Genomic DNA, 14,405 nt, shown 5'->3' on the forward strand with positions numbered 1-14,405 from the left:
GGCCATAAACCCAGAATTTGGTAAACTTTGACATTCAACTTATACCTGGAGATGGCGAGAAATACACCAAAATACGCTCGTTTGCACTCACCTTTTTTTCTAACCTGCATGAGGAGTATGATTCCTTTTTCTTTTAGACAGAATGATATAAACATACCATCAATTGGCATACCAAAGAGAACATACATTGAACAATGAGTGATTGTTTTATTATGTTTGTGGGTTGTATTTGTTGTTTAGCACTTAGTAGGGGTGTGGGAAAAAATCGATTTGAATTCGAATCACGATTCTCACGTTGTGCGATTCAGAATCGATTCTCATTTTTAAAAAAGCGATTTTTTTTTTGTAATTAATTTTTGTAAAAAAATTATTTTTTTATTTTTATTTTTTTTACTTAATCAATCCAACAAAACAATACACAGCAATACCATAACAATGCAATACAATTCCAAAACCAAACCCGACCCAGCAACACTCAGAACTGCAATAAACAGAGCAATTGAGAGGTGACACAAACACGACACAGAACAAACCAAAAGTAGTGAAACAAAAATAAATATTATCAACAACAGTATCAATATTAGTTACAATTTCAACATAGCAGTGATTAAAAATCCCTCATTGACATTATCATTAGACATTTCTAAAAAATAAAAAAAATGAACAATAGTGTCACAGTGGCTTACACTTGCATCGCATCTCATAAGCTTGACAACACACTGTGTCCAATATTTTCACAAAGATAAAATAAGTCATATTTTTGGTTCATTTAATAGTTAAAACAAATTTACATTATTGCCATCAGTTGATAAAACATTGTCCTTTACAATTATAAAAGCTTTTTACAAAAATCTACTACTCTGCTTGCATGTCAGCAGACTGGGGTAGATCCTGCTGAAATCCTATGTTTTGAATGAATAGAGAATTGTTTTGAATCGGGAAAAATCGGTTTTGAATCGAGAATCGTGTTGAATTGAAAAAATAAATAAATCGATATTTAATCGAATCGTGGGACACCCAAAGATTCACAGCCCTAGCACTTAGCAATACTGCTACTGGCTGGATATGCTTATCACTTAGCTTTTAAAACTTGTAGCTCATCCTTAGTATATTCAGTTTCAAAAATATAAGGTCCCAAAGTAATCTTTGTTGTCTCTCATGAAGTCTGCCATGACTAGTAATAGCTTTTATTGAAAGAATTAGTGAACCTTGTGCTCCGTCTGTGAAATTAATGTGCCACTCACTGTATGCTTAAAATGATTAAAATATGTAAATATTACTTTTAATTATGAATGTTCCATTTGCTACATTACATTAGGGCTGCAACAACTAATCGATTAAATCGATTAAAATCGATTATAAAAATAGTTGGCGATTAATTTAGTCATCGATTCGTTGGATCTATGCAATGCGCATGTGCAGTGGCAAATTTGTTTATTTTTATTTTTATTTTTATTTTTTTATTTAAAAAAATAAATATATATATATTTTTTTTATAAACCTTTATTTATAAACTGAAACATGTACAAACAGCTGAGAAACAATAATCAAAATAAGTATGGTGCCAGTATGCTGTTTTCTTTCAATAAAATACTGGAAAGGATAGAAATTTAGTTGGTCTCTTTTATCCGATTATTAATCGATCAATCGAAGTAATAATCGACAGATTAATCGATTATCAAATTAATTGTTAGTTGCAGCCCTACATTACATATATACTTAGTAATGTTTGGATGTTTTTTTAAGAGCGCTTTATAGGTGGAAGAGTGCGACTCCCATAGGCTCCATTGTTAGCTGACTTTTATTTAGGTTTATTTACGAGATAGAATGCATAAAAAAGAAAAACATATGTGTGCTTATCTCACATAAGGATTGTGAATGATGGATTGGGGAAAATTTAAAAAAAAGTTTTTTTTGAGAAACAAGAAGACAAAAGTTTTTTTTTTTTGCATTCTAACGTGTAAAAACCGTCTCGTTCTAGGTGGCTAGCAATGCATTTAATGGGAGCAATCGTTTGTACCGCTAAATTACTTTAAAAATGCGTTCAAAACCCGCCACCAATACTTCATTTACGTTCCGTAACCTGTACAATAACCAAGCTGTAGCAACATTGTTATTGTAAGAGCCAACACGTAGGAGCTCTTATTCTAATGGAGTAACACATCGTCATGCTTTGGTATTAGCAGTAAAAGCGAGCTACGGCAACAGATAAGCTAGTTTTTGCGTCAGCACCCGAATCACGTCTGAGTTTGCAATTCACAACACAAGGCTGTAGGACACCCATCTGTACTGACTGAAAAACATGAACAAGCATATTACAGTATCTGTAAAGTATTAGCCCACATTTAATGCTTTGTTTGACAGTGTATGTACTATAGTTGTAATAACACGCATGATGTGCTGCATGTATCAAGATAATATTAAAGTGACTCACTCGATGGACAGTTGTGCGTTTGGTCCAGCTGGGACGTTTTTTTTCTTCCTTTCTTTTAGGTAAGCACTCCATTTATGTCAAAATAGCTTGACTCCAACTTCCACATATACAGCATCTGTCACGACCAGAATTGGACTCTGAGCACAGGCGCAGGATTTCAGAAGCAGTTCTTTATTAATGGCAAGGGAAGGGATCCAAAACGGGAGAAACAAAACAGGCTATTAAACAGATCTAACTTGACCACTAAATTTACAAAACAATTAACAAACTGAAAACGCTCCAGCTACGGAGGGAAAAAGGTTCTAAGAAATAAAACTACCAAATACAACAAAAAGCACTCCAATGGATCCGATACTATGAAACTAACCTTACCTGAAAAAGTTACAAACCACATTCTCCCGAGGATCCAAGGTAGCACAAAAACGTGGCTATGGCTGTGGTCAAGACTGTGGCAAAGAAACGCTGGAGGTACGCACAAGAAGAAGACGAGACATTTAAGCTTGGGGGAACAGGTGAAATCGATCAGGACAAACGATGACACACGAGGAAGGGCAAGTGATCTGAAACGAGAGGGAGAGTTAGCTTTTCAAAATAAAACAGGAAGTGACAAGACAACCTGAAACCAGACAAAACCCAAACAAAACTTCACCCAGGTGTGACAGCATCAAAGTCACGCCGACCTCACTCTCTCGGCTTCCGTCTGCTCCAACGTTTCAGCCTCTCCTCCTGCTTGCTTCTAGAAGCAGTAGTTCATCCTCCGTATATTCAGGTTAAAAAAGATGAGGCTGTGAATCCTCATTTGTCCAAAAATAGTCATCTGCATTCCCTGTTATTGAGTCTGCCACGATTAGAAAACACTCACGTTTGTTTCCAGAAGTCGAAAGTGCGCTGCTATGGAAACGGATATAAATGTGCCAATGCTTAAAATTACCAAAATAAGGTAAATATTTTACATTTTACATATTGCTATGAACGTGTCTGTTACTACATTATATATAGACTTGCAGTGTGTATAGAAAGCGTTGATGGAGGGTTTTGAAGTTCTTTTAGAGGGCTTTGAAGGCTACAACGGTGACTCCCATTAGCCTTATTTTCCAGCGTTTTTTTAATCATCTTTAAAATCCTATAAAAAAAAAAAGACGTGTGTTCTTGTCTCTCATAATGATTGTGAACGATAGGCAAAATTCTCCAAAAAGTGCAGTCCCCCCTTTAAGAGTGCCGTGCTCCTAATTGTCAGAACTCAAAATTACGTGTTATTCAACATCCCCTTTCAAAGCAATAATGGCTCTTTCTTTGTTCAATCACAAAGCAAGTATGTGGGTGCAATGATTGATTTGGTATCAGGTGGAATCATTTCTAATGCATTAGTCTTTCATCAAAACCACTTTACTGCTGCGTCATCAGTTGGTAAATGTGGTAATAGTGTCAAAGCGCTTTGAGCACCTTGAAGGTAGAAAAGCGCCATACAAGTAAAATCCATTTACCATTTACTCAACACCTTGTTGTCCTGATGACCAGACGTTGTCCTGATGACCAGACGTTGTGTTGTGTGACGCTCACAAAGCCGTACTGTCACCTCAGCCAGAGCGTGCAAAGAATCCAACCGTCTGCGTCCACACAATAGAATGTTTCATTAAGGGCTCCCATTGCTCGTGTGGCAGTTTACAAAGTTCTCAGTAAGCACATTGTGATGAAGCAATTTGTCAAAACACAGACATAAAACTCGCAGTCGTAAAAATTGAATGTTTTGCTCAGTAGACTCCAATTTGCTGATGGATGGGAGAAATATTTTCAGAGTTTCCTTTCATTTATACTTTCATTCATTTTATTGTTACTGTTACCGCTTGCCAATCTCCTGCAGGGAAAGACGCTAAAATCAGGGGACGTCATTTACGGGGTAGTATTCTGAGACCCGAAGTGTACTTAAGCGGTCCGAGGGATAAAGAATGTTCCTTCCTGGCTAGTAAAAGCCTGAGCAGATACAGGTGGTGGGTTCTGGACTCACCTCCAGTTGATTCATTATCAATCAGGGCTTGACCCCTGTAGGTCCCTCTGAATGGGCAAATCTATGCTTCGGTCTTTAAGGAAACCATTTGGGAAAGGTCCATAAAACTTGTGATTGGATGAGTTTGGTGTGGAAAAACCTCAACCCTATCAAACATCTTTTGAGGAAGCCACAACAAACAACGTAGACCAACAATGGAAACCATTGCTCAAAGCAACAATGCAGATCCTGTCAGAGAATAGAACATGTTTGGGACTAGGGTTGTGCGACGTAGACATTATCCGATACAAATGATATGAAGTTGGTCGACGATAGAGCTTTTAATACTATCGTCATATCGTGATAATGCATGTTGATGACCATTTCTAGCTGTGTCCTACAAATTTCACAACGGCAAGCCAACAAAGGCGTCCTCAAAAAATGGTAAATGGTTTGTACTTGTATAGCGCTTTTCTACCTTTTTTTTTAAGGAACTCAAAGCGCTTTGACACTATTTCCACATTCACCCATTCACACACACACATTCACACACTGATGGCGGGAGCTGCCATGCACGGCGCTAACCAGGCCCATCAGGAGCAAGAGTGAAGTGTCTTGCTCAAGGACACAACGGACGTGAGTAGGATGGTAGAAGGTGGGGATTGAACCAGTAACCCTCAGATTGCTGGCACGGCCACTCTCCCAACTTCGCCACGCCGTCCCCAACGCAATGTAGCATCCTCGTTAGCAAGCTAGCGGATAAGGCCCCTCCTTAATCACTAATAGTCGCCTCCATGACGGCAAATAAAAAGTGTTTCTTACAAGTAGCATAATCACTGAAGGACTAGAGGACAAGGAATGGCTAAAAATGCTACAGTACACACCACAGGAGGATACGAAAATGCATAGTTAACCACTAAGTGGCCTTGTGGTTAAAGTGTCCGCCCTAAGACTGGAAGGTCGTGAGTCCAAACCCCTGCCGAGTCATACCAAAGACTATAAAAATGGGACCCTTTCCCTCTCTGCCTGTAGGGAATTGGGGGTTAAATCACCAAATGATTCCCGAGCATGACGCACGCTGCTGCTCACTGCTCGCCTCACCTCCCAGGCGGTCAACATGGGGATGGGTCAAATGCAGTGGACATATTTCACCACACCCAGTGTGTGTTTGTGTGACGATCGTTGGGACTTTAACTTAACTTTAACTTTAAGCTGGAGCTCTTGAATGTAAACACAGGTGGGCAGATCGATTCAAATATCGACAGTAACGATACCAAGTATAGTATCAGTATATGATCAATTCTACAGTGATGAAATCAATCTTTTTTTATTACCATAAAATATTTTTTGTTGTTTTTGTTATTGTTTACAAACTCAGAAAAATTTGAAAATAGGAGTTTGTGATTTTGTTTGGTTACTGTATTTAGCACTATTGACTTTATGAAAAGGCACTAAGGAAACAATATATTAATAATATTCATTGATAATGTTACACCGCCATCCTGTGTTTTGGAATGGAATAATGGAATAAAAAATGGGATAATTCAATGATCCTGGAAATTTGAAGTATGACAATTGTTATGACCAATACTCCCCCTGTAACTACTGGATTGGATCGATATACACATCTGTGGTATCTCTTCCTGTTTTTAAATCTCTCTTAAAAACATACTTTTATTCCATGGCTTTTAACACTGAGTGATATCCATCCTGCAATGGCGCCCCATAATACACCTAATGTGAACCTGTTTTTATGTTTTTATGTTTTTATATTATATTTATTTATTTTTTATCGTGTTCTGTTTGTGTTGTGTTGTGTTTGCTCGGTTCTCGTATTATCTTTTAACCTGCCCATTGTACAGCACTTTGGCTACCCCTGTGGTAAATTTTAAATGTGCTTTATAAATAAAGTTGATTTGATTTGATTTGATTTGATTACCAAAAACGAATGTAATTTATCCAAACAACAAAAGAAAAAGTGTTTATTACGTTTTAACAGTGTGTAAATAGAACCATGTTATCACAGAAAGTAATCAGATATCAACAGTAAATTAGCAAGTCGATTAATAATAGCTTTTAGAAGATAATACAACTGGTAATGACACAATAAGTTACTGCATACGTCAGCAGCTAAATTAGGAGCCTTTGTAACGTGTTTTAAATGCTTCTATTATCATTTATATGCCAAATAGTATATCTTAATCGGTATTGCATGAGGCTGCAATATATACTATATTGGGGCGGCGTGGCGAAGTTGGTAGAGTGGCCGTGCCAGCAATCGGAGGGTTGCTGGTTACTGGGGTTCGATCCCCACCTTCTACCATCCTAGTCACGTCCGTTGTGTCCTTGGGCAAGACACTTCACCCTTGCTCCTGATGGCTGCTGGTTAGCGCCTTGCATGGCAGCTCCCGCCATCAGTGTGTGAATGTGTGTGTGAATGGGTGAATGTGGAAATACTGTGAAAGCGCTTTGAGTACCTTGAAGGTAGAAAAGCGCTATACAAGTATAACCCATTTATTTATCATTTATTGCAATATATATTTTAGGCAATATCTGCCATCCCTATTTGGGGCCTCCTCCTCTCCGTGAAAAACCTATTTCTGGGTTTTTTTGTGTGTCTTCTGGTCACTCCGCACTCATTTGAAAGTAAGAACACTTTATTTTGCCATTAAAATAATCGAAGTTAGCTTAGCCGGTTTGAAAGACAATCTAATCAAAAATACTACGGATGCACAATTTCCTGCTTCTCAAGACCGATAACCTATAACTTTTTTGTATCTATTACTTTTTAAATGTTGATTTAACTGTAGTTTGTGCACACCTTCCCTTACTTTTATCGCAGCATTCAAAACACTGTTGTAGTGAAGCTGGCGTTTCAGGTGGCTGATAAGGTTTGATGTGTTGATGCGCAATGCTTTTTTTCCCTCCTTGCGAAACGTTTTTAGAAAACACAGCATGTAAAAAGTCTTCCTCTGAATGATTGAATAAGTCCCACAGGATTGACATCATGTTTGTTACTGACTTTAGGGCAAGTTCTGACAGAAACAGAAAAGGAGCGCTTGATTTGCTCACCCAACCCACCTTCAGCACAGTGTTGATAAACTTGCCTGACTGGAGCTTCTAATGGTTTATCGGAGCAATTTAAAAAAAATTGTTATCAGATTAATAGGCATGATGTTATACCTCATCATATCGTCCTAATAATTACATGTCTGATATTTATCGTAAGCCCCCAAAAAATACTAATATGCGGACATATTTGTCCACACAATGCGGTTTGGAGCGTGAGCTTCATTCTGCATTCTAGCAAAGACTAAGTGATGCTCACCCTGTCACATTGAAACGTAACAGTGCGCTGATGCTTTGAAAAGACTTCCACTTGTCCAAGTCATCGGCAGTGACTCACAGCAGTGTACACACACTCTATATTTGAATTATTTTCTCCCTGCCTTTATTTGGACCACGGGGGCTGAACTGATGCCCAAACTGTCTTTGATGATGACGGCCATGACAATATTTTATCTGAGTTGTTATGACAGTGGAAATCCTCCCCTCTTTGTTTGAGAACCGCACTAATGCCCGGTGGCCAGACGGAGAAGGACAATGAAACGTTTACAGTGCATCCCTATTAAGGCTGCAGCTAACGATTATTTTTCTATCGATTAATCTATAGATTATTTTTTTCGATTAATCTATAGATTATTTTTTTCGATTAATCTATAGATTATTTGTCCTTTTACCGATTATTTTTTTATTCAAAATGAAGATGACAAAATAAATGTAGGCCCGTTTTTTCAAAAGGCATGGCTTTTATTTACAAAAAAAAAGAAGTATGGCCACTCAGTCAACATTGACAACAACATGACTAAATATTCTGTAACAATGTAAACATTTAAAACTTTTAACATTTAACAAAATTAAAAGTAGCTTATTTGCTTTTTAATGTGCAAATATAAAAGTCAACATCCAGTGCAAATCTTAATATTCTGCAATAGTATAAGCATTTCAAAAGTAAAAGTATTGCTTATTTTGCTTTAAAATGTGCAAAAATAAAGATAAACATCCAATACAAAAAAGTGCAAAACGAAATATTCTGTAACAACAGTGTAAACATTTCAACAAAAGTGAAAGTATTGCTTATTTGCTAAAATGTGCAAAAATAAAGATAAACATCCAATACAAAAAAGGGCCAATTTAAATATTCTGGAGCACTGTAAACATTAAGTATTGCTTTTAAAATGTGCAAAATAAACATCCAGTCCAACACAGTACACAATAACCAATTCTACTCATTCCAGTGAGTGACTAACAGTTGTAATGAAGAAAGGTTACCATGTGTACATGCTCTGGTTCTTTTCTTGTTTACAATATTCCCAGCAGCTGAAAATAGGCGCTCAGAAGGGGTCGATGTGGCTGGAACTGAGAGCTAATTAGCCTTCACCTCAAGCCAGGACTGCGAGTGAGCTGAGCTGCAGTTTATATTTCTAGAAGGTCAACGGGCTCATAGTGATGTTACTAGTAGTTGACTGGGAGGTGTTTATTATCATTTGGGGAGAGTCCGCTGCCTGATGCTCACCTGCTAAACACCTATCTGCTCCACGCTGAAGCGCTGACTACATGTGCTCTGAATACACACTGCTGATTGGCTGATAATGCTTTGTGTGTACCAATCAGATGGTTGTGTGGGTGGGACAATGCTGCGTGCTGAGACAGAGGCAGAGGAGCGAAGCAGCTTGTTAAGACTTTAGCAGCTGAAGTTAGCTTTAGCTTAGAAACTCGTTCAGTACACCCCCGTACAGAACCGAAAGCCCCGTACCGAAACGGTTCAATACAAAACACGTACCGTTACAATCCTAGCAGATACAAATGACACATTCATGTTTTTGTGTAATGATGACAACGTATGCTCGCGCGGACGATTGACTAGTTGATGGTTTTCTTTTCAAATGTTCATTCATAGCCGTTGTGCTGCTATGATAGGCCATTTCCGCTCGACACAGTGTGCATACAACAACATTATTAGGCCGTTTATTGAAATACTCCCACACTTTTGACCACTTTTGGCATGCTTTTCCCCCCTCGCTCGCACCGCTCGCATCGTCTGCTTTGATCGTCTGCTTTGCGCTTCGCCATGACGGTAGTGTGACGTAAATATGCGACGCGTCGACGCACAAAAACGGCGTCGATGTATTTACGTAACCGATGACGTCGACTATGTCGACGCGTCGTTTCAGCCTTAATCCCTATTCTTTTTACTTTCTTTTTCTGCTGAAACACTTGAATCAAGCAACACTATACGCTTGATTTCAATTTATGAGACCGTATAAACCGGATTATCTAAAGTAAAATACGGTTCAATTTCTGAGACAAAAAGATTAATTGGTCAAGTGTTTTGCTTTTTCCTTTGCTTAGCTTTTTAGTGATGCCACCACAGAAGGGTGTAAAAATGTGATGTGACCATAGAACTAGAACTACGTCATAGGGAAGTGGTAAAGGCATCCCTGTTCTGGCTATTCAGTACTATAACGGCTATAGGCTACTAGGACCCATTTAAAGAATTACTGTAGCCACTATGTGTGCTCAAAAAAATCAATTACCACTCCACTTCAATTTAAAGACAACGTAAATCCATTAATCCGTTAATAATGATAACTCATTTAATGAGCCATTCGCAGTTTCACTGAACAGGTCCGTGTGTACTTAGACTTGCATGGTTTAATCTTTGAGACAAGCATATGCTACTGGCAGGATCAACCAGGTAGACCCACAGCGTGAAGGGTTCGGTCTTCGCCCCTAGGTTAAGTGTTTTTCATACCTACCATTGTTCTCTCTTTGACTAACTTTGCTTGATTTGGCCTTTTTGTAACATTCCACACTACAAAATAATGAAAGTGTGTATAATATCGGTATCGGCCAATAATAAAAGCTCCAATAACGGTTTCATATAGGAAGTAAAAAAGTTATTTTGGGACACCTCTATTAAATAATAATAGAAAATGAAGAGTAGAAAAGACTATGGAACATGAGATGCGTCTCACATATTGAAGTTTCCCCTTAGCATGTTCAACTTTGTTTTAATTACTGTCAAAAACAAGTGCAGATTGTAAGTGATTGTATTTTAAAAAGGATAAAAAGTACTGAGGCAATTTGTCACAAAATAATTCCTCCAGATAAACTATAAATGAGCAGCAATCTCTTACTTCAGCCAGTTAGTCCACTCTTTAAACCTTCCAGGCCTCACATGAATAATAGAATACTATTTTTGACAATTTTAGATAAACCGTAGAGGTTCTGACCCAATGTGTTGGAAGTGTCTTTGTTGCGGTACAGTGGGGGAAGGAGACAGCACAGAGGCAGGGACGTCGTATTTATTTGCACAAGTGTGTGAGGTGTGTAATTAAACCAAAATATGTATGGTGTGACTATGTGTAGGGATTATCTGAGGAGTGTTATCAGGAGTTGTTGAAGGTGCGTGTTGAGCGAGGTGTGGAACTCCAGGGAGGGCAAGGCAAGCTCGGAGGTCCAGGGACAGGCAGGAGGCCAGGGGCAGGAGCGAGGCGTCAAGGTCCGTGTCCAGGCATAATGTCGAGATCCAGGAAGGCAGCCAGGGAACCAGAGGGAATACGGAGAGACGAGACACACAGCTCGAAACCAGGAAACAGAGGAACACAGCTGGATGGCGACACAGGACACTAGACGATGAGCACAGAGGAGCAGAAACACGGAGAGCGAGTAAATGCACATAGAGCTGGAGACGTGTAGGCTTACTGTACAGGAACAGGTAGCTACGTTCTGGCGCTGGAACGCAGGTTGCGCTGGCTTAAGAAGTGTGGCGCCTCTTCAGCGTAAAGTGTGCAGATTGCAGATTTGGAACCGCTGCGCTGGAGCGCGGCCACGGCAGGAGAAGAGCGCGCCGGCGAGCGGTCTGGTGATCGCGCCGAGTAGAGGCGTGCGCGCCGCGGAGAGGAGTGCGACTGGAAGCACTAATGTGCTGTGTGTGTCTCCAAGAAGTGCTGTTGTGCACTTTTTACTTATACACCGTAACTCTGCACTGGTCTTATGTAGTATATACCAACTATCACATACAACAACGTAACGTTAGGAAGTGTGATTGGAGGACACAAATGTTAGCATGTGAGCTATGTAAGCTACATGCTAACATCAACAACATGCTAGGTTAGTGTCATCGCTGAAGAAAAACAAAACCATCAAACTTAAATCTCACACGATTGTGGCGAACTGACGGATAGTTTGCCGAACTCAAGGCTTTATTTTAAGACGTGTAGTGAAGCCTGTTTTAATTTTTTATTTAAACAAAGCTGTCCTCAGTAAAATTGTGGGCCTACACACAAGACAGGCTCATTTAGCTACAAGGCCTGTCAGAGGCGTTAGCAGAAGAAGGATCTTTGTTAATGACTTGTATCAAAATTGAAGCAAAAAAGTGAGAGACTTACAATTTCTTTTGATAGGGACATTTAAATGCAGATCATTGTATGTTCTCTTTTAGGCCGCCTGCATCAGACCCAGGCCCTAAAGCAGGAGTACACAGCAGCCATGGAACAGGAGACAGGTTGGCCTCCCATGACACCCCACCGTCCCAGGGAGAGCAGGGCCACGATCATGTGTCCAGGAAGAACTTGCATGTGGACGTGGGAAGCAGCAAGACTGGAAGGTCCCCTTCGGTATCCCCGGATCGAGGCAGCGTCCCTACCTCTCCTTACTCTGTGCCTCAAATAGCGCCCATGCCCAGCAGCAAGCTGTGCCCTGTCTGCAAAATGGCTGACCTGACTGGCACTGGTGATGACAAGCCAAACTTCAACACGTGCACGATGTGCCGCTCCAATGTGTGCAACCAGTGTGGCTTCAACCCCAACCCGCACCTCACTGAGGTAAGCACTACTGTTACTACTCTTCACATTAAAGCTCCACTTAAGAACTTTCAGTTTTGGTTTATTTTGGCGGCGTCAGTGGACCAAAGCGGTAGTGTTTTGTTTGAAGAAATACCACATTTCCCATGAGGACCAAGACTACTGGCACATACGTACAAATTGACACAATAATACCACAATGATTCAGTATGACTGATCTTTACAGAGCAGGAACCTACATATTTTACTCAAACTTTTTATTTGCGGTTTGGAGTCATCGCATTGTTTCTTTTTTATACAATACTTTTGAGTTTGTTGCGTGGCTGGTTGTGTCAGTGCGGTACTGCACACTAACAAGCTGGTGGCTATTTATTGTTACCACGCAAATTTCCGATTGCTAACATTAGCATTATCATTTTCATTTCAGCATCAAATGATGACAAATGTGAACAAGACCATGTGTTATGATGTAAAGGAGGGGTGGTTGTAATGTACGTGTCAATGAAAGGGCATTTTATGACTTTTCTTAATTTGATTACATGCTATAGTATAATTTTATTGTTATAATTTTATTGCATGTTTTTTATATCTCTTTAATTTAGGTAGCCAGGGACTGCAGATGGAAATGAGCTATTCAGCTATAATCTGGTGCAGAACATATCTGTCTTTGAGTTGAATTTCTCTGTGCATTGTGCCTTCAAATAAAGACTAAACCAACTAAAAGGTACTTATTAGTAAAGCAGGAACCGAGCCAAGGCAGCATCGGTCTGAAATCCCTCCTCGTCTTTGAACTCACGCCAGCGAGTGAAAGCCGGGCCAATGTTAATCTTTGACTGTCCTTTTATCCGGGTAGCCTCCCTTTTTCTTTTTTTGTCTCTTCAGACAAAACTTTTTGTTTTTTGTTGCTGTTTTGAAGCTTCTGCCATGATAGCAGTAATTTAAGGAAACCATTCGTCTTTGCAACGAATGGGGGAAAAGGAAGTGACGTTGCCGTAAAGCAAGTCAGCACATTTGTAGTTTTTTGTGTGGCAGGGTTCCTGCCACCCTTCTCAAAATTGCTTAGTGCCAGTGAAAGTGATACAGACCCCCTCATGACAGAGGTGTCATTCAACTAGTTGTAAGTTGCTGTATCAACCCAAAAGTTATTAAAATATTTTATGATGGTTGAAAAGTTACTTAGTGCTGCTTTAATCATCAAGTATTAGTATGAATATTTATTTAAAAAACAACCACCACAGGGTGACATAATACACTGCAGAGCCAAACTGACAAATTCTATTACCTCCCTGCTTGGCACTCAGCATCAAGGGTTGGAATTGGGGCTTAGATCACCAAAATGATTCCCGAGCGCGGCCGCCGCTGCTGCTCACTGCTCCCCTCACCTCCCAGGGGGTGGAACAAGGGGATGGGTCAAATGCAGAGGTATCAGTGGTACTTTAACTTTTTGTACATACTACGGGCCAATCCCAATACACCCCCTCACCCTACTTTTAAGCCCTATCCCTAAATCGTGCGTGTTCCTGTGAGGGTAGTGGTGTCCCAATTACTCTTTGCATAGGGGTACTGGGCATAACGAGGGGTAGGGGGTATGAATCTATCCCTTCATAGCAAGGTATTGCAGATGCTGACTCGCCCAGGGAGGGCCAAAGAAAATCCTCCAATTACAATATAATACACGTTAGTTTGTAACATTAGCCAGCTAGCCATGCTAGCTAAATGTTAGGCTAAAATACTTTAATGTGAAAACATTGCCGTTACATACCTTCAAAAAATGTACAAGAAACAATAGTCGTCCATGGGAGCTTCTTCTCCGTGTAGTTATTTGTTTATTCATAAACCGAAGCATGATTAATGATAAAAAAACGATCTGAACCGTTAACCCCATTGCTGCTGGGTTTGTTGTGTAATGGTGGGACTAAGGTTGTACGGTACACTACTATTAATAAAGTACTGCGGTACTAATGAATTAAAAAAGGTACTACTGCCTTTGAACAACTTTTTTTTTCATCCACATATGCTGCCGTGCGGCAGTGACGTTGGTGGGCCGAGGCGCATGAGTGTGTCAACGCGCACATACAAAGTGCATACAAGCAGAAACAGTGTGGAGAGGAATAATGGC

General features: G+C 39.8%; 1 protein-coding gene across 1 annotated transcript in view; it reads left to right on the forward strand.

The window, feature by feature from the left end:
* Positions 1 to 14,405, forward strand: part of LOC133653301 (protein bassoon-like) — a 108,493-nt gene that overhangs the window by 23,812 nt on the left and 70,276 nt on the right. Inside the window, exon 2 of the mRNA XM_062052484.1 lies at positions 11,926 to 12,307. Coding sequence (XP_061908468.1) covers positions 11,926 to 12,307 — 382 coding nt within the window. The remainder of the gene's footprint in view (positions 1 to 11,925; positions 12,308 to 14,405) is intronic.

Source organism: Entelurus aequoreus, linkage group LG01, assembly GCF_033978785.1.
Source record: "Entelurus aequoreus isolate RoL-2023_Sb linkage group LG01, RoL_Eaeq_v1.1, whole genome shotgun sequence".
Classification (NCBI taxonomy): Eukaryota; Metazoa; Chordata; class Actinopteri; order Syngnathiformes; family Syngnathidae; genus Entelurus; species Entelurus aequoreus.